The following is a 21,003-nucleotide window of genomic DNA, read 5'->3' as shown; positions in this document are numbered from 1 at the left end:
AGAAGAGAAGACAATTATCGTATATTACATGTTTAATTTCCTGCTAAAACAAATTTTATTTATTTATTTATTTTGTCCAATACACAATAATACACAATGAAAATTATAGATGATATAGTAGAGAAGAAATACGAGATATAGGAGAGACTATAGGACAGGAGACGGAAGGCACTCTAGTGCGCTTATGTACGCCCCTTACTGACCTCTTAGGAATCTAGAGAGGTCAACCGTGGATAGTTTAAGGGTAAAATGTTGGGGTTTAGGGGATGATACTACAGAGTCCGGTAATGAGTTCCACGCTTCGACAACCCGATTACTAAAGCCATATTTTTTACAGTCAAGTTTGGAGCAGTTAATATTAAGCTTGAATCTGTTGTGTGCTCTTGTGTTGTTGTGGTTGAAGCTGAAGTAGTCTTTGACAGGCAGGGCATTGCAGCATACAATCTTGTGGGCAATACTTAGAACATGCCAAAAGTTGGGTTACAATTTATTACCATTTTGACTAGATTTTAACTTACATTTAACAACACAAAAGCTATTAATCATTGGAGCTGACAAAAAAGATTGGGGACTGCTCTTAACAGAGTATAGATATGTAGGATACCATTATCCTACATATCTATACCCCCGGAGATTAGAACTGCCCCTGCTCTACCTGCCTTCCGTAAACTCCTTAAAACCCACATTTGCCGTCAAGCATGGGGGAACTAAGACATCTCCCCCTGGGCAGGTTTAAATTGTGTATGGTATGCTTGTGAGTGTGTATGTATTATATGGGGTTTTCTTTTTAAATCTTAAATGTTTTAAATGTATTCAGATTATTTATGATTTGTTTTCTCTGCTGTGAGCCGCCCCGAGTCTTCGGAGAGGGGCGGCATACGAATCTAAATAATAAATAAATAATAAATAATTAGGTGATTCTCTTTCAGCCCAACTCATCTCACAGGATTGTTGTGGGGAAAATAGGAGAAAGATTAATATTTGTGTTCACCCCATTGAGTTACTTATCAAAATAATAAAGGTGGAGTGTAAATAAATAATCAGGTATACAAATTAATAGATGTGATTAAGAATCCATGTAAGCATGGATTTTTTTCAGCAGTCTACATCCAATGTGTCCAATCTGAAAATAACTTATTTCTAGTAATATACAAAAATGTATATACTGTAATTTTAAATGCTAGTTCTTTATATTTACTGGGGATTTCAGTTTGTTTTAAAGTCTATTAATAAACTAAATGTATACTGCATTAGTATTAAAACTGAAGATTATAACTAGTACTGCATATAAAAATAATTGCTTGTTGTAATTTTATAATAGTTTGCTGAATTAATTAATTACATTTGAGATCAATAAATGCTTTAATTGGTCAACATTCCCAAGTACCACAATGGATTCATTTTTTCTATTCGGATAAAATCTTTAAAATGGTCTTAAGCACTATGCAATAACCATTGCTTATTGCACTATAATTCTTCGAATTCAGAATAAATCTCAATAATGGTTATTGTCTAGTGCTAAGACCATTTTTAAGATTTTATCTTTCAGAGGAAAAATGAATTGGGATTTTCTGAGATTTAAACATAATTAAAATTATAAAGAAGCATTTTGTTTTTCTTTTGGAATCCATGAATGAAAACTTCAGATTAAGTTAATACTGTATATGAATTCATATTTGATTGACTTCACTGCCTTAACTGCTCACTTTTAATAGAAAAGGTAATTGTAGCAGGGCTTGAAAATATGACTAAAACTATTGTTGCATTTGATACTATGAAGCTCTCCAGTAAAAATGTTGCTCTTTTTTGTTAATCACAAGTCCAAACTGCAAAGCAAGACTAAATTCCCACTGATCCACTTATTGATATTCTCTAAGTAAGATAAATAAATAAAACAGAGAAATTTGTTTCTTTCTTGCAAAGCTAAGAACCTTCCTTAAAGAGGCTTTCCTAGATTCAAATCTCTCAGTTCAGCTAAATTAAGTCCTATCAAATGACCATATCAGTGTGTTTCTCTGGAGTTTTGAAAGCAATTACTTATTATTCCCTCACCTTGGACTTTTGTCCACTTTTCTTATTAATCTGCTTTTTCCTCCTGTCTCCAGAATTATTTTTCTTGGTAGCTTTCTTTATCCCATCTGCCTCAATATTTACTAAAATATCAGACGACCCACTAACTTCTTCTGTTAAGGATTCTCCTGCCCAAATCCTTGGATCAGTCTCTAGGTTCTCTATAGGAAAACATCCTTGACTTTCAACTGTTTTTCCTCCTGCAATATCACTTTTATCTGATATTTCCCCCCTCAGCCCTAGGGATCCCACCCCACTTGAAATATTTTTGCTCTGTCCCTGGGATTCAACCTCCATTTGGAATGGGCCTCCATTTGAATGGGAGCTCATCCCCTGATCTTCTATCTTAGAGGGGTTATCCTCTATTCCCTCGACCTCAGGTGGCATCCCCTGCCCTGTTTTCTGGGCGTCTGCCCCAATAAGCAACCCCCCCCAGTCCCTCTGAGATTCTGTCCCCCTTAGCATCTTTCCAACTTCACCCCAGCCGAATCATCTATAGGGGATAAAATCATCGGGCTTTGGGTTGTTAAGTGCTTTTCCCCATTAAATATTATATTTCCTTTCCCCGCTTCAGTGTTGGGTTGTCCAGAAATCAACCCAAATCTGCTCCTTATAGTTTTCCCTCACTCATACGGAGTGAGAGAGACCCTTCCCAACAATTTTCCCGCCTTCAAAGAGAAGCCCGCCAAAACGACGCGCAGCCAATCAGCCCGAAGCATGGGCAGGTTATCGCCAATCGTTGAAAAGCGCGGGAGAAAAAAAGCCCCGGATTTTTCGCGTTTGGAAGCTACTGAGAGTTTTCTCCTCAGAGCGGAAAGAATGAGAGGAAAGCGGGATTTTGCCCGTTGAGGGGGCGGAACTGTAACGTGGGATATATAGTATAGATTTCCAGTCGACGGAAATCCGTGAATGAATGTACAGTATATAAATCACAAAGTCGGTCTTCTCTAAACTCTTGCATTCCAAACGATTTCGACTCTCATCGCCCATACACTTGTAACTCTTATCCAGGAGAGCCAGTGGCAAAGTATCATCCTGTTCATCTATGCAGAAGCAGCTTCCAGGATGGTGTTTTTAGCCATTGTGTGTGTATTAGCCTAGTCATGTGTTGCAAGAATTTAATTTGTGTGACTGGTTTACTGGTTCACAAAAGCACAGAAGATTGGGTTAGATCAGGGGTAGGCAAAGTTGGCTCTTCTATGACTTGTGGACTTCAACTACCAGAATTCCTGAGCCAATCATCAGGAATTCTGGGAGTTGAAGTCCACATGTCATAGAAGAGTCAACTTTGCGTACCCCTGGGTTAGATAAACCAAGGTTAGCTGTGGCCAGATGCATAAAAATGGCTCAAGTAAGAAAGTTCTTGGACCAATCAGTATCAATATTTATCCTGTGAATGCCCAGCAGAAATTTAAAAATTGATTTAAAGGAACAAAAAACAGAATGAAACAAATAACAAAATTAGCTAGAAAAGGCTTGTTCAGCCCTGCAGCCTCTTGATTTCAGAAGCTGGCCTGGCTGCAATTCCTTTTGTAGGCAACTTTAACAGTAACCCAAATGGATTTTTTTTTAAACTGAAAACTATCTATCCTGGGTCTTGAAAGCTTAGAACTGTGGTGCCTAAAAACACGATTTAAGTATTACCCACAAGATCATATGCTGCAACGTCCTTCCGGTCAACGACTATTTCAGCTTCAACCGCAACAACACAAGAGCACATAACAGATTCAAACTTAATATTAACCGCTCCAAACTTGACTGTAAAAAATATGACTTTAACAATCGAGTTGTCGAAGCGTGGAACTCATTACCGGACTCAATAGTGTCAACTCCCAACCCCCAACACTTCTCCCTTAGACTCTCCACGATTGACCTCTCCAGGTTCCTAAGAGGCCAGTAAGGGGCGTATATAAGTGCACAGATGTGCCTATCGTCCCCTGTCCAATTGTCTTTCCTTATCTCATATATCATATATATTCTCTCCTTATCTATCTATCTATCTATCTATCTATCTATCTATCTATCTATCTATTTTTCTATCTATCTATCTATCTATCTATCTATCTATCTATCTATCTATCTATCTTATATATATATCATATATATTCTCTCCCTATCTCTTATATCATATATATTCTCTCCCTCCCATCTACTTCTCTTCTTTTTACTTTCTATCGTTATATATATTACTTAATGTCTATTGTCTTCCATATGTATTGTATATTGTATACCAAATTACTATTGTACACTGTTTTATTGTCGCTGTTAGCCGCCCCGAGTCTCTGGAGAGGGGCTGCATACAAATCCAATAAATAAATAAATAAATAAATATTGGACAAAGAATACATAAATAAAATAAATAAATAAATAAAAGAAATTGCAAGAGATTTACACTAATGCAAGTCAACCATGTGGGGTCACTGTAGCATCATGTTGAGCATTCAGGTGGAGAGTACAAATAATGGTAGAGTTTTCTCCATTTTCATGGATGGCTTTTTGATTTCCAAATAAATTAACCTCCTTTCTGATGTGTTTTTAAAAAGTACCTTTTAGCATGATGGAAAAATGAGCAATGAAGAAGGCAGCAATTTACCCAGCAATTTCAAATTAACAGCCAAGACCACAGTCAGGGTTACAGCTTATTTAATAGAATTGTGTACTTATTAATGTCATTAACTGTCACTTACATTCCTAAGGTCTGATTGATTGATGAGATGCCTTCAAGTCAGTGCTGATTCTGAGCAATTGAGGCACTTTTGATAGTGAGATGGGGAGCATATAAATTTAATAAACAAGACTACCAAAATAGAGATTTTCAGGATGAGATGTCCTCAACCTAGTCCGTTTTTTAGATCTCTTAGTGTGCATTCATTATTGTACTGTAATTTGAGTCCGTCCACCTGTTTATCTGACCATCCATGCTCCATCGCTGGAGGTTTTAAAGAAGAGGTTGGAGAATCGCTTGTCTGAAATGGTAGGGTCTTCTGCTGGAGCAGGGGGTTGGATAAAAAGATCTCTAAGGTCACTTCCAACACTTGTTTTCCAACATCAAAGTTCAAAAGTATCAATACTCTTTCTGTTCTTTGCTTCAAAGTCCAACTTTTTACATTCAGGGATTCAAAGTGACACGCATAGGGATTTTTCTTTACAACAAACTTGGGAAGGGGTTGGGATGAGAAAGCATAATTGTTCAAAAATCACCCAGTGTGACTGACAATCTTACCTTGTGACATCTTAACCATTATATCTATTGTATTAGCTCTACACTGGTTGTAAAATAATAATATAAAACCAATAGCCTTCCAGATATGTTAAGTAACCTAGAAGTATAAATTGACTTATGACCTCAATTTAGTCCAAAATTTCTGTTGTTAAGCAAGACATTTGTTAAATGGATTTTGTTAATCTGAATTTTGATCATGTAACCATGGTGATGCTGCAATGGTCATAAGTGTGAAAAATAGTCATGTTCACTTTTGTCAGTGCTGTTGTAACTTCAAACGTCATTAAACAAACTGTTGAAATTTGAGGACTACCTGTATAAGTATTTTTCAGTATGGAAACAAATAGAACTAACGGGATGTAACTAATAGCCTTTCTGGATAAAAACCAACTACAATATCCCAAGCTTTTTTCATTCTGCTCATTTAATTTAGAAAAAAAAATTGTTGTAAATTTTAAACAACCAGAACTCAGAAATTTAGCCCTATCTGCTGCAAATTATCCAAAAGTGTAACCATAGATTAATATATGTTTTGGATCCCTCCTTACATTAATAACTGTGATGTGATCCCATTGGGAGAAACTGATGATCCTTTCAATTCAGATTTTGGCCATAAGGCAATATTGGATGAAAGTTCAGATATACAGGTAAGAAAGACAGAAGCTGAAGGGATATACAGTGATAATAATGGATGTGAAAATTAATTTCAGCATTATAATTTTTTATTAAATAATAAAACATTAATGATCTTATGGTAAATCTAGAATCTTTATTACTTGAAAGATAATGGTACCCATAATTCCATGTAAACAAACTTCCTTTGTCCAAATATTAATACTGAAATATTGATAAAAGATTATGACAAGGTGTTGAAATTTTATTAGTACCAGTAAGTTGTAATAGCAATAATAAGCATGCAATGAAAAAAACTATTCTGGAAATATAATAGCTATAGTCTTCTAATAGATCATATATTCACATCCAAATTATAAGCATAATTTTTACGATTATTCTTAAAAATATCTAAAATCACAAAATATATTATTATCACTTTAAGGAAATTGTTGCTAAAAGCAAACAATAAATTGGATAACAGGTTTATTTCCAGAATCCTGGATTCAAATATGACAATATGAGAAGCACATGAAGCAAATGAGCGATTTAAAATTGATACTCTATCAAAGCTTATTTTTTCCTCCCTAAGCATAATTGTGCAGTAATGGTGCAGAATATTGCAATACAAGAGCCTATTATTTTCACAGTCTGATAACTTAGATGATTATGTATTTCTGCTTATCTTTCTTCTGCAAAGGAAAAGGTAATCTGTGTCCTAGAATGACTACAGCATATATAGGATCATTCATTGTTCAGGTAATTGTGTTTTCATAACTGGTTCCATTAAAAAAAAAACCCATCTTTTAGCCTATTTTTCATTAGGGCTCAGTTTTTATATCGCATTTCACTTGGTTGTTTAATTAACTCACATTTGATTTGCAGAAAACATTGAATTATAAATTATAAATTAAACAGGTTGGATTAGCCCAACATGATATGCCCCAAAAGACTCATTTTTAATAGAACAGTGCAGGCATCTGGTGAGCCAGTGCAGTTCATTAGTCTAATGGAGAGACAAGCAACCTGATCACTTGCAGATGTATTGAACTTCATTAAACATTCTGTCCATCCGCTGGGTATGCTGGGGCTGATAGGAACTGAATTTCAAAATATTTGGAAGGCACCAAGTTATCTATGATGCTATACAGAGAGAAGGCAAAGGCTGCTTCAAACCAAGGTCAGCTCTGGATAACTAGGTCCCTAGTTATAAGTTCTGAGACAAGTAAAACTCTTCAACACCACCGATAACACAACTACTGTACTCTCCAAAAAGACCTTGATGCTGTTTCTGAGTGGTCTAACACATGGCAACTCCAAATCTCAACTAGCAAATGTTCTGTCCTACACATTGGGAAGAAGAATCTGAACTCCAAATACGAACTGAATAATCAAATTATCACAGATAATCCCCACTCGGTTAAAGACCTTGGTATACTAATAACAAAAAATTTAGGTGCCAAAGCCCACTGCAACAATATAGCCAAGAAGGCTTCAAGAGTTGTAAACCTAATCCTACATAGCTTCTGCTCTGGCAATCCCACACTACTTACCAGTGCTTACAAAACTTTTGCCAGACCTATCCTCGAATACAGCTCATCTGTTTGGAACCCATATCGCATCTCAGACATTAACACCCTTGAAAATGTCCAAAGATACTTCACCAGAAGAGCCCTTCACTCCTCCACTCGAAATAGAATACCCTATGAGACTAGACTTTCAATCCTGGGCCTAGAAAGTTTAGAACTAAGACGCCTTAAACAAGATCTAAGTATTGCCCACAAGATCAGATGCTGCAACGTCCTGCCTGTCGGCGACTATTTCAGCTTCAACCACAACAGCACAAGAGCACACAACAGATTTAAACTTAATATTAACCGCTCCAAACTTGACTGTAAAAAATATGACTTCAGTAACCGAGTTGTCGAAGCGTGGAACTCATTACCGGACTCCATAGTGTCTACGGTTGACCTATCCAGATTCTTAAGAGGTCAGTAAGGGGCAAGTACAAGTGCACTAGAGTGCCTTCCGTCCCCTGTCCTATTGCTCTCCTATATCTCCTATACCTTTCTTCTATTCCTATATCGCTTGTTCTATTCTTTCACTGATATGTTCTATTACTATATCTTCTTTTCTATTATTTCTTAGATATATTTTACTATGAGTATCTCTATAACCTTCATCATGTATTTTACTATGTGTATATAGATATATACCCACTAAAACCCTCATTGTGTATTGGACAAAATAAATAAATAAATAAAATAAACAAGAGCATGGCTGATAAAATTTCTATCTTTTGGACAATAAAAAACAAACCCATCCCAAACAGGTGTAGGGTTTACTTCACCATTTGTGAATAAGTTAATATTAACATTGACCTGACAGTGCATAATCATCATTAATTTATTTGCTTGCTAAGCTTTGGACCCCATTCACTGACAGCTCCGCAGTGGACTGCATGGCAAATTCCCAAAGTCTTTTTTTTTTGGGGGGGGGGGGGGATTGTAAAACTCTACAGATTCACTGTTGGCAACTCCCATCATCCTCAGCCAACATTCTATCTATCTATCTATCTATCTATCTATCTATCTATCTATCTATCTATCTACCTACCTACCTACCTACCTATTTTTATTTATTTATTTATTTATTATTTATTTAGTGAAGTACGTATTGGTAGTATACAAAGATATGACAATGTTTTTTTAAAAAAATTTATTTGTTGTTATAAACAACAATAAAACATGACAGTGTCAAAACAATAATTACACAGTTATATAAATCATTTTTGATTCAGAGGTCATTGGATTCATAAGAAATTATACAGTTCCATATGAAGTACTGTATTCCCTTCCTTTTCTGAAATGAATATTCATATATTTCTGCAAACATACAAAACATAACATATACTAACATATAACATATGTACTGTATACAGTATAGTAATCCTACCCTTTGAAGCGAACATTATTTTTCCTTCTTTCATCATCGACAATGTTTATAGACATGACATTGGTATTCATAATAGAGTAGACAGAGTAGAGTAGTTGCAGAACCCACGCATCTGAAGGACATTGTGAAAGACGGTGGCGAATACACATTTCCTATTCAGCTCCAGCGGGATAAATAAATAAAATAAAAGCATTTTCCCGCTTCCAGTTTCAGACGACAAGAGTGCTCTAGCACAAGTAGCCAATTAGCTTGGCCCGGTGCCCATTTGCAACCAATCCAGGCTGAGCGGGGGCGTGACAAACGGGCCGGGAGGGCGGGCACATAGCTTGGCTTTTTAACTATAAGCGCAGAAAGGCGCGGGAAAAATTGAAGGCTCGGCCTCGCGCCTGGCCCAGTTGCATGAGGGGGGCAGAATAACTGTCCGGGCACGAGACCAGCAGGGCGGGGAGGGTCGACACGACCACCCTTGCTGCCGCGAGGGGCGTGGCCTGTTTGGGCAGTTGAAAGGGGCGAGGTGGGGGTGGGGGGTCCAAAACGTAGGGGATAGGAAGGATCCAGAACAAGAGGAAGGGGCTTAAGGAAGGGACTTTTCCCTTGCCTCTTTTCAACTTTGGGATAGATCCACACGCGCAAACATTATTTAATTGAATTTATTTGCTGCCCACTCCCAAAAAAATAAAATCCCAGTACTGTAGTTCTATGATCCATCCCACAGGATTGTTGATAATTTCCCTGCAAGTTAGAGAAAAAGTCTAGCTGAGCAGTTTTCTGTGACTGGAGATTGTCTCATCATAAAACCAGGTGTTTTTTGGGGTGGGTTTTTTTGCAGGTATGCTGATTTGCATGAAATATAATCCGTTTTGCAATTTGTGCCTAATGTTGAAGATGGGGATGCAAAAATATTACAAAAGAGTCTTGTAGCATAATAAAATTCTATTCTATTCTAAAGCCAATTGCTTATATGTGGAAATCACCCAAGGCTCATATAGCTATTTTGGAAACTGTTAGAAAAATATTAATAATTGGCCAGAAGAAACACAATTCTAAAAATTACAGTATTTATTGGTACAGCCCCTCTGTAATGGTTAAAAATTGTGAAAGTCGTTCAATAGGATTATTGTTTTATTGAGAATCTTTTTGGGCTGCTGCATCCATACAGCAAATTTGGGACTTTCTGAACTTTGATTGTTTTCCTGCAGACATTTCAATTCCCAAACTAGGTAACATCATCAGTATTAACATCTGCAAGAAAACAACCAAGCTCAGAGAATATCAAGAATCCCTCATTTCAACCCTGGGCTACAAATATTCTCCTTTATAGAGGTGCTGGAAAATGACTTTTTAATGTAAATTGCCAAGAGAGTGTATTCTGAATTTGAAAAACACCAGCTGCCTTAAGCTGCTTTTTAGATTGGTTTGAGCCCGGTTTTCATATCTGTTACTTTATGTGCTAATAATGATTTACCTTACAGCATTACTGTAAAAACTGACGAAAAAATAAAAGAGCATTTTGAAGGAAATGTTATTGTTAAATTTATGCCTACATAAATTGTTTTCATGGTGATGAGATATTTTCATATAGTTAAATCTGGCAGATTTGATTTAGGAATAAAAACTAGCAAAGCAGAACTTTTTTTAATGTTTAGCTAATTTATTTTGGTAGGAATCAGTCTTCCAGAATTGTATATTATAAAGCTTGCCAAGAAAACTGCAGGAACCCATCCAGGCAGTTTCCGAGAATTGGCCATTATTGGACAGAAGACGAAAAATGATATATGGCATGGATGTCTTTTAGCTTGCCTGAGCCGCACTGAGTGGAGAGGAATTGTCCTGGGCAACATATAAAATATATACAGGTAATCCTCAACTTACAACAGTTCATTTACTGACCATTCAAAGTTGCAATGGCATTTTTAAAAGGAACTTATGACCACTTTTTATACACTGCTCAAAAAATATATAAAGGGAACCCTTAAACAACACAATATAACTCCAAGTAAATCAAACTTCTGTGAAATCAAACTGTCCACTTAGGAAGCAACACTGATTGACAATCAATTTCACATGCGGTTGTGCACATTCAACTTTGTACAGAACAAAGTATTCAATGAGAATATTTCATTCAGATCTAGGATGTGTTATTTGAGTGTTCCCTTTATTTTTGAGCAGTATATTTATGACCTTTGCAGTGTACCCATGGTCATGTGATTTACATTTGAATACTTGATAACTGGTTCATTTTTAAAATTTATTTATTTATTAGATTTGTATGCTGCCCCTCTCCGCAGACTCGGGGCGGCTCACAACAGTGATAAAGAACAATATGTATTGACAAATCTAATAATTTAAAATCTAAAATAGCAATTGTACATTTAAAAAATCTAAAAACAAGGAACCCCAATATAAAAAACATACATACAGTCATATCATGCACTAAAACTACATAGGCAGGGGGAGATGTCTCAGTTCCCCCACGCTTGACAACAGAGGTGGGTTTTGAGGAGTTTACGAAAGGCAAGGAGGGTAGGGGCAGTTCTAATCTCTGGAGGGAGATGATTCCAGAGGGGCGGAGCCGCCACAGAGAAGGCTCTTCCCCTGGGTCCCGCCAGACGACATTGTTTAGTCGACGGGACCTGGAGAAGGCCAACTCTGTGGGACCTGACCGGTCGCTGGGATTTGTGCGGCAGAAGGCGGTCTCGCAGGTATCCTGGTCCGATGCCATGAAGGGCTTTATAGGTCATAACCAACACTTTGAATTGTGACCGGAAACGGATTAGCAACCAATGCAGACTGCGGAGTGTTGGTGTAACATGGGCATATTTGGAAAAGCCCATGATTGCTCTCGCAGCTGCATTCTGTACGATCTGAAGTTTCCGAACACTTTTCAAAGGTAGCCCCATGTAGAGAGCATTACAATAGTCGAGCCTCGAGGTGATGAGGGCATGAGTGACTGTGAGCAGTGACTCCCGGTCCAAATAGGGCCGCAACTGGTGAAAATAGGAGGAAGAAAGAGTATTAGATACGTTTTCTGCCTTGAGTTACAGTTTTTGTAAAAACAAATAAATAGACAGGCTAAAAATAAATCTGGTGAACTTTTCTCAAGGGAAAAAAATGAGAACCAGTGTTGTAGAAGCTATCCAGGAGCAGCGTGAGAAAATATTTGACCAAAAGAGTAGTAGATGCTTGGAACAAACTTCCAGCAGATGTGGTCGGTCAATCCACAGGAACTGAATTTAAACATGCCTGGGATAAACATATATCCATCCTAAGACAAAATACAGGAAAATAGTATAAGGGCAGACTAGGTGGACCATGCCGTCAATCTTCTATGTTTCTATCTGTGTTTATTCTATCTGTGCTTCCATCCAGGATGTATCTTCATGACAAGAGAGAAGGCCACGCAGCCTCTGGTTTCCCTTCGTCCCGTCAGCTGAAGGTCCCCCTGTCCGAGGAAAACGCGGAACAAAAATCTGTCAGGGTCAAACGCCGTCGAACACGCCGGGAACGCAACGGCATCAAATTCGGCAGGAAGGTTACGAGCAAAGTTCCAGAACAGAAACCCAACTGCAGGAGCCTGAAGAAGATGGCGCCTCCCTTCTGGAGCTCCCAGCTTAGCAGCTGTGCTACATCCACCCCCATCAAAGGCACCTATCTTGCCAAATCCGTGATCATAACGCAGAACAGACTGACGCAGCATCTGGGCATCTTTAACAGAGAGGTGAAGTCCGCCAATATTGAGAGGTTACTGAGTCCTAGGGCTGAGCCCGATACCATAGATGTAACTCCTATCCAGAAAGCCAGCAGAGGGCTGTTGGGCGAAGAGACACGGTCCTGTTGCTCTCTCGATACAAACCAGAAATCTGTTCCTGGAGAGCAAAGTGAATGTGCGTTAATGGATTTGAACGCAGTACCTGAAGATTCTCATTTTACGTTCACGGCAGCCACCCCTGCATCAGTCAGTGAACACCATCCTGTAGCTGTTGTGCAGGGAGTGGAAGAAGGCAACAGACCTTCATTGGCCTCTCCTGCTGCGACGTTCGATGGACAGGCCGTAGAGGATGAAGCTTCCCAAAGCAGCACAAGGGTGGCTGCGAGCGACAAGGAAAACGTCCCCCCGCTTCCCGCCGGAGGAGTTGAGCCGAAAAAACATACACATCTGGCAAAGGAACTTGCTCGGGACTTAGAAAAACTGCTGGATCTCCCAGCAATATTCCCCGGGCGTGATTTAATCAGTGAAATGCGGCAGACGGTTATCAACGCCGTACTGCAGCAAAGGAAAACCTTGCCAGATTGGTCTGCTTTGACGCTGCTCAGGAAGAAAGCAGGTAGTTGTAACACGGACGTAGATAAGAGGTTACGGTGTGAGTATAAACGAAGAGTTGATGCAGGCTTTGTGGCAGACCCACAGTCGAGTAATTGTCTCACAGATGGAGTGATTTTAAAGTATTAGCGCAAAACCTTAATTCTTTTCAAGTTCCGGTAACATTGAGCCATCCTTTCCTCCACTCCCTCCTATCTATCCCACTCTCCAGAAGTACAGACATACAGTAGCATCTCTTAGGACAGTGTTCTCAACCTTTCTAATGCCGCAACCCCTTAATACAGTTCCTCATGTTGTGGTGACCCCCAACCATAAGTCTAGTGCCAATTCTCCCAACAGCTTGAAGCTGATTGGCAGGAAGGTCAGAGGGACGCCCCTACTGTAAACGCTTGATTGGTCGGATTGTAAAAATATGTTCCAAGGAACCAGAATAGAAGCTTTTGTTCCTAACACCATGGTAATTTGTCTTTTCCTGTGGTCTTAGGCGACAACACACACACATACATGCACACACACACCACCTCCTCCTCTTTGAGTTGCTAGCTCCCGTTTTCTGAATGGGGATTGAATGGGAGTCCAGGGTCGTAGGGTGGAGGCTTGTCGGGTGAGTCCTCCGCGGGGAGAGAAGAGGGAGGGTGAAAGAGGGAAAAGAGAGAGAGAGAAGTGGAGAGAAAGAAAGAAAAGGGAGAGAGAAGGGAAAAAGAGTGAGGGAAAGAAGTGGAGAGGAAGGAAGGAGGGAGGGAAGGGAAGGAGGGAGGGAAGGGAAGGAGGGAAGGAAGGGGGAGAAAGAGAGGGAGAGAGAAAGGGAGGGAGGGAGGAAAGATAGCAAGAGAGAGAGTGAGAAAGAAAGCAAGAGAGAGAGAGAGAAAGAAAGAAAGAGAGCGAGAGAAAGCAAGAAAGAGTGAGTGAGAGAGAGAGAAAGAAATAAGGTATGTGCAGTGTGCATAGGAATCTGTTCACAGGTTTTTTTTATAGTCCAGCCCTCCAACAGTCCGAGGGACAGTGAACTGGCCCCCTGTGTAAAAGGTTTGGGGACCCCTGATTTAAACCAAACATTTTCTTGGTATTTCACATCATGGAAAGGGCAACCGTGCCCAGGAAAAGAAACAGCTGCTTTAAAATTGCTCAACCGGCGCGGTGTGCGTGTTCCAAATCACATTGTGTCCTTTGAATACAGATTTCGGCACAGCTTTGTTATCCCCCCGTATCTTCGAATCAATAAAAAACAATGCCAGCTCCTTCCCATCGCTGATCCCTATCCTGCCTTTATTGCCTCTGTTCCCATTCACCGCAGTCACCTGACTTCCCTTCAAGATAATGGATGACCAAGCCGTGCGGATGTTACATTCAGCATGGTGTTAGAATAAAGGAGAAATATAGAATGGAGTGGAGTGGAATGGAAATAGGAATGGAAATAGGAATGGAATAGAAATAGAATAGAACAGAATAGCGACTACTTTAATGCAAGTATAGCAAAAAAAACAATTTGGGCAACAAGAACGATCAACGAAATGGAGCATCTCCCTTACGAAACCAGGTTGTACCACCTTGGTCTCTTCAGCCTTGAAAGACGGCGTTTAAGGGGTGACTTGATCGAAGTGTATAAAATCATGCATGGGATAGAAAAGGTGGATAGAGAAAAATTCTCTGTCTCTATAAAAATCTCTATATCTCTATAAAAGGAAAATTATTTTCTCTATCACACCATACTAGGACGAGGAGGCCCTCCCTAAAGCTCATAGGTAAGAAAGTGAGGACAAATCAAGGGAAATATTTCTTCATCCAGAGGGTCCTTGGTTGATGGAATTCACTTCCAGAAGAGGTCGTGACAGCTGTCAGCCTGGATAGCTTCAAGGCAGGATTAGACAGATACATGGATGCCAAGTGTATCAGTAGTTATTGAAACGGATGTCCGAGTGCCGCCTCTATGTTGCTTGAGGCAGGCAGGATTCCCTTGGGTACCATTTGTTGGGGGTCAGGGGAAAGGGAGGGTTTTGCCTTCTCTTTCTGCTCAAGATCCCCATGGACAATTGGGGGCCCACTGCGTGACACAGAATGCTGGACTCGATGGGCTTTGGCACGATTCAGCAGAGCTCTTCTGATGTTCTTAATTTGAGCCTTTTCCTTCAAGGGCTGAGGATGAGATGAAATGTCACAGGAACAAGAAAAATGTGACCAGGACACATTTATTATTATGTATTTTCCCGTCAGTAAAGAAATCAGTGGTCCCAGGAAGAACATAAACGCAGGTAGTCCTTGACTTACAACTGCAATTGAGTCCAACATTTTTATTGGTAGGTGAATTGGGCACCATTACCACCTTTTGTGCCACAATTGTTAAGCGAATCTGGCTTCTGCATGGATTTTGCTCGTCAGGTCACAAAAGATTATGACATGACCTCGTGATGCTACAACTGTCATAAATATGAATCAGTTGCCTAGCATCTGAATTTTGATTGGATGATCACGAGGATGCTGTAAAGGTTGTGTGTCTGGAAAATGATTGTGTCATTTCCCCCCCCCCGTGCTGTTGTAATTTCGAACTGTCACTAAACAAACTGTTGTAAGTTGGGGATTAACTGTTGTAAATTGAGGATTACCTGTAACTACTGTGTTTCCCCGAAAATAAGACCCTGTCTTATATTTTTTTGAACCCTGAAATAAGCACTTGGCCTTATTGCCCTGCACTTAAAAGCCTGGTTGGACTTAATATCAGGGGATGACTTATTTGGGGAGAAATAGAGTAGTAAGGCTTGAATTTTAACAAAATGTTCTGAAGATCCTATCTTGATATATTACTGATGCAGCATATCAGGTAGAGATTAGTGGGCCTTTCACAGGAATCTTTCCTTTACTTCAGGGGAGAGATTGACCTGCAAATACCTTATTTGCAGAGGCAGTAGTTAAAAATCTCAACGCCCCCCCTCCCTTTCCAAGACACTTTAGCTGACTGGCCAGTGAGGCATTAAGATTGGCAAGACTTGAAGTAGAAGGGGGTGCCCATTTTCCCAACCCGGTCCTGCCACGTGTTCAGGAGAACGGTTGGTGGCCTATTTTCCTACCACCAGTGATAATGAAGAAGAATTGTCAAGGACCTTTTTCAATTTCTCCTTTCTGTTTCTTGCAACACTCTTTCCTAGAGCAGTGTTTTTCAACCAGTGTGCCGCGGCACACTAGTGTGCCGTGAGACATGGTCAGGTGTGCCGCGAAGCTCAGAAAGAGAAAGAAAACAACAGAGAGAGAAAGAAAGAGAGAGAGAGAGAGAGAGAAAGAGCAAGAGGGAGAGAAAGAAAACAAGAGGGAGAGAAAGAGAGAGAGAGAGAGAAAGAAAGAAAGAGAGAAAAAGAAAGAACGAGAGAGAAAGAAAGAAAGAAAGAGAGAGAGCAAGAGAGAGAGAGAGCAAGAAAGAGAGAAAGAGAGGGAGGGAAGGTGGGAGAGAGAAAGATAGAGGGAGGTAGGGAGGGAGAGAGAAAGAGAGCAAAAAAGAGGAAAGAAGGAAAAGAAAAAGAAAGTGGGATGGGGAGAGAGAGAAAAAAAGAGGAAGGGAGAGAAAGAGGGAGGGAGAGAGAAATAGAGCGAAAGGGAGGAAGAGAGAGAATTTTTTTGCCCAAACTTTTTTTAGTCGCCGCCCCCCCCCCCCCCAATGTGCCCCATGGTTTTGTAAATCTAAAAAATGTGCCGCGGCTCAAAAAAGGTTGAAAATCACTGTCCTAGAGTGTGGCGAATCTGTTTGTCTGTTTATCTACAAAAGTAGACAGTAGATTAATCCTGCCTTTATTTACATCAATAGAAGGAGTTCGTCGATTTGCAATTCCGGGGACGGGATTCCTTGCATTCACTTAACTCTGCCCTTTCAGATTTCAAGACCCCAGGCCAGAAAAGGTTGCTTTTGGAAGACAAACCTAGCAGCTGCAAGAGGAGGAACTCTGAGCAGAGTGTTTCTCTCAAAAACCAGAACGAGCAAGAACCGAATTTCCTTTCCTGTTTCTCTCAAGATCCTACGCACAAAGTGGAAACAATGGTAAGCACAGCGAACTCCAAGGCCATTTCTCCATTCTGGATTTTAAAGTGCTACCTACCCCTTTCTTATGTTGGCATAAAGCTGAGACCCTGTAAAATGCCTAATCTCAGCCCTGGTGGTGCAGGGATTAGAATGCAGCATTCAGACAAACTCTGCCCACAGCCAGGAGTTCGATCGTGACCAACTCAAGGTTGACTCGACCTTCTGTCCTTCCAAGGTCAGTAAACCGAGGACTCGTATTGCTGGGGGGCAAAAGGCTGACATTGTAAACCGCTCAGGAAGTACTTAAAAGTACTATAGAGTAACACTTATTTGCTATATTAATGGCATTTTTGTATTATAGAATTATAGAATTTTTATTGGCCAAGTGTGATTGGACACACAAGGAATTTGTCTTGATGCATATGCTCTGAGCATACATAAAATAAAATATACATTTGTCAAGAATCATGTGGTACAACACTTAATGATTGTCATAGGGGTCAAAAAAGCAATGAGGAAGCAATATTAATAAAAATCTTAGGATATAAGCAACAAGTTACAGTCATACAGTCAACATGGGAGGAAATGGGTGAAAGGAATGATGAGAAAAACTAGTAGAATAGAAGTGCAGATTTAGTAGAAAGTCTGACAGTGTTGAGGGAATTATTTGTTTAGTAGAGTGATGGCGTTCGGGGAAAAAACTGTTCTTGTGTCTTGTTGTCTTGGTGTGCAGTGCTCTGTAGCGACGTTTTGAGGGTAGGAGTTGAAATAGTTTCTGTCCAGGATGTGAGGGGTCAGTAAATATTTTCCCTGCCCTCTTTTTGACTCGTGCAGTATATAGGTCCTCAATGGAAGGCAGTGCTCAGAGCAAACCTCATTGCCCAGATTTGTCGGTTCCTCAGTTGTAGGGCTTCTCTGGTTTTGGGCTTCTCTGGTTTTGCTAAACAGCTCCCAGAATTCCAGGTAACGTGGCAATACTCCAAATACACCATGGAAGGTAAAGGATGCTGGCTGGCGAATCTGGGAATTGAAGTCCACAAGTCTTAAAGTTGGCAGATTCGGAGACCCCTCTCCCGCCTTGATATGTGCCATGGTGGCGCAGTGGTTAGAATGCAGTATTACAGGCTTATTCTGCTGGCTGCCAGCAGTTCGATTCCTAGCAGCTCAAGATCGACTCAGCCATTCCCTCCCTCCTTCCTTCCCTGCACGGCTGGTAAAATGAGGACCCAGATTATTGGGGGCAATAGGGCTGCAAAGCACTATGGAGCGTATGTAAGTCTAAGACAGTGATGGCAAACCATTTTTTCCTCGGGTGCCGAAAGAGCGTGGGCGTGCACTATTGTACTTGCACGAGTGCCCCCACCCATAATTCAATGCTCGGAGAGGGCAAAAACAGCTTCCTCCTGCCCCCTGGAGGCCAGAAACGGTCTGTTTCCCAACTTCTAGTGGGCCCAGTAGGCTCGTGTTTTGCACTCCCCAGGCTTGAAAGGCTTCCCTGGAGCTCGGGGAGGGTAAAACTGCTTCCCACCATCCCCTTGGAGGCTCTCTGGAAGCCAAAAACACCCTCCCGGAATCTCTGTGCAAGCCAAAAATCAACTGGCTAGCATACATTTATATGTGTTTCTTTTTAATATTAGATTTGTTCTTTGACATTGTTTTTACTATTGTTGTGAGCCGCCCCGAGTCTTCGGAGAGGGGCGGCATACAAATCTAATAATAATAATAATAATAATAATAATAATAATAATAATAATACACATGCACCTTGAGCTGAGCTAGGCAACAGCTCATGTGCCAGCAGATATGGCTCCGCGTGCCACCTGTGGCACCCGTGCCATAGGTTCGCCATCACTGGTCTAAGAACTATTGCTATGCCACTGTGTACTGTTTACTTTTGACTATTCTGATTCTTTCTCCACACAGGCAGATGACCGACTTTCCCGAAGAGGAGATTTTGAGCTGTTTGCCAAGCCAGAAGTCCACAGCGCACATAGCTCCTTTCTAACAGCATCTCCGCCTCGCTTTCTCCTCTCAGCATCTTCAGAGAGTGTGGATTCAGCCAGGAGCCCCTTCGCTCTCCCAGAGGAACAAGGCACTCCACCAGCAGTCAGAACCGCTCGGCACTGGGGGCAATCCAGAGGCAGGCAGCAGAGGTCCGAAGGCCAAAAGAGAGGCCCCCAGAGAAAAATGGCCACCTCCAAAAGGCACCAACAACTTTGCCAGCCTCTTTCCACCCGAGATTCCTTTGGATCAGCTGGCCTTAGCAAAAGCCCCGTCACTTTCCTTTCGGCTGGTCCGCAGCCGTATCCTTTTGCCTACAAACCGAGCCCAGATCGGCGGACTCTATGGGAGGCAGAGTCGACTCCAGTGTACACCTCGCATCCTTCACAGGAGCCGCGCACTCCTCAGATTCTAGATTTAGGACTCACAGCCATAGAGAGAGTCGCCCCAGAATCCCAGACTTCTTTCGACGTCTTAAAAAGCATCTGGAGTCCTAAGCTGCCCAGTAAGGAAGCCAAGCGCCCAGTCTCCCAAGCCCTGGCCCATCCGTCCTTTGGTCACCTGCCCCTGCCTTCCAGAGATCTGAACTCGGAACTAGGGCAGCCGGAGGAATTTTACCAGCTCCGTGTCATCTCCCAACAGCCCCATTCCTTCTACAGGCAGTGTTTCCAGCAGGACGTCTCTGTGCCCAGCAGGCACCCTCAGCTGACCGGCGGACTCTCTACGCCAGGAAGTCCTAGAGGCTACTACCCAAAAGTCTCTGCCGAGCACAGGAGAACCTCACACAATTACCACTTCTGGGGGCAGAGTTTTAGAGAAAAAGGAGTTTCCAGAGCCGGGAACCAGGTTCGTGGTCTGGAGAGGCTCCTTCCTTTGGGAAACACACAACAGCTGCAACTTTTGCAGCAGCTGCCCATGTCTTATTTCCCGCCTTCGGAAGCTTTGGAGAAGGAGGATTCTCCCCTCTGCCCTTTACAGGGCTTCCTCTGGGGCCAATCCAGTCCTGAGCCCTGGGCCTTCCCGAGAATGAAGTTGTACTGAAAACCTGCATTGTTAGAGAAAGAAAATCGAGAATTGGAACGAGCATTAGCCCCATTGGACCTATAATTGCATCTCTCTCGATCATTTGGCTCTGTGATTATTATTTTTTTTAAAGCTCACTTTGTTCAGGCCACTCACAGGATTAGATTCATGGGGCAATGGCTTTACAAAAGAAGATAAAGCTTGCTTCTCTTTCCATTGTGTACGAGGAGGCACAAAATCACATCATTAAATTACATTCGAAGAAACACAATGCTGTCCTCTTGCTGTTTTTTGAAGGGAGGGAAACAATCCAAGTGATTTTTTTAAATAGGGCAGGAATACATCTACATCGCCATATCACAAAGATACCTGATAGGCTTTGATTTGGACTGTTGTTCTGAAGCTCTTTGATGCATTTGGTCTCTTTTCCAATTATGGGATGTGCGGTGGTGTTGACTTCTACAAGGTTAGATCGGCAACATTGTTCATGATATGGGTGGTGGTGGCAAAGATTGCAGGTTGCAAGAAGTGTTATAAAAACATTTGCATTTGCACAATTTAATATTTACTTCTTAAGAAGCAAGGAAAAATTAATTGAGCAATGATAATAATAATAATAATAATAATAATAATAATAATTTATTGGATTTGTATGCCGCCCCTCTCCGCAGACTCGGGGCGGCTTGGGGGAAGAAACTGCTGACAGAGCAAAATAGGAAGTGGCCTGCAAAGCTTTTATTTTATTATTAATTTGACATTTTTTTTATAACCCTCCCAACTTCCATATGGTGACCT

General features: G+C 40.9%; 1 protein-coding gene across 2 annotated transcripts; it reads left to right on the top strand.

Annotated features, from left to right (window-relative positions):
- The first annotated feature begins 9,206 nt into the window (after nucleotides 1-9,206).
- On the top strand, nucleotides 9,207-20,474 carry PRR19 (proline rich 19). 2 transcript variants are annotated; one of them, XM_070763676.1, is made up of 5 exons: nucleotides 9,207-9,661; nucleotides 10,524-10,716; nucleotides 12,230-13,185; nucleotides 17,039-17,202; nucleotides 19,108-20,474. In XM_070763676.1, exons 3-5 carry the CDS (start codon nucleotides 12,231-12,233, stop codon nucleotides 20,224-20,226), a joined length of 2,238 nt encoding a protein of 745 aa, XP_070619777.1. In that variant the 5' UTR covers nucleotides 9,207-9,661; nucleotides 10,524-10,716; nucleotide 12,230; the 3' UTR covers nucleotides 20,227-20,474. The 2 variants fall into 2 exon arrangements, with proteins under 2 accessions (XP_070619777.1, XP_070619778.1); XM_070763677.1 differs by lacking the exons at nucleotides 9,207-9,661; nucleotides 10,524-10,716 and having other exon boundaries at nucleotides 12,227-13,185.
- The last annotated feature ends 529 nt before the right edge of the window (nucleotides 20,475-21,003 follow it).

The sequence above is a fragment of the Erythrolamprus reginae genome, chromosome 11, assembly GCF_031021105.1.
Source record: "Erythrolamprus reginae isolate rEryReg1 chromosome 11, rEryReg1.hap1, whole genome shotgun sequence".
Lineage (NCBI taxonomy): Eukaryota > Metazoa > Chordata > Lepidosauria > Squamata > Dipsadidae > Erythrolamprus > Erythrolamprus reginae.
Note: the sequence above shows the minus strand (reverse complement) of the source record. Positions and strands in the feature narration are given on the sequence as shown.

Coding starts and splice junctions, on each gene's coding strand:
- PRR19 (XM_070763676.1), top strand. CDS start 12,231: ATGTATCTTCATGACAAGAGAGAAGGCCACGCAGCCTCTGGTTTCCCT. Junction 13,186..17,038: donor GCTGCTCAGGAAGAAAGCAG/GTAGTTGTAACA, acceptor CTGCCCTTTCAG/ATTTCAAGACCCCAGGCCAG. Junction 17,203..19,107: donor CGCACAAAGTGGAAACAATG/GTAAGCACAGCG, acceptor TTCTCCACACAG/GCAGATGACCGACTTTCCCG.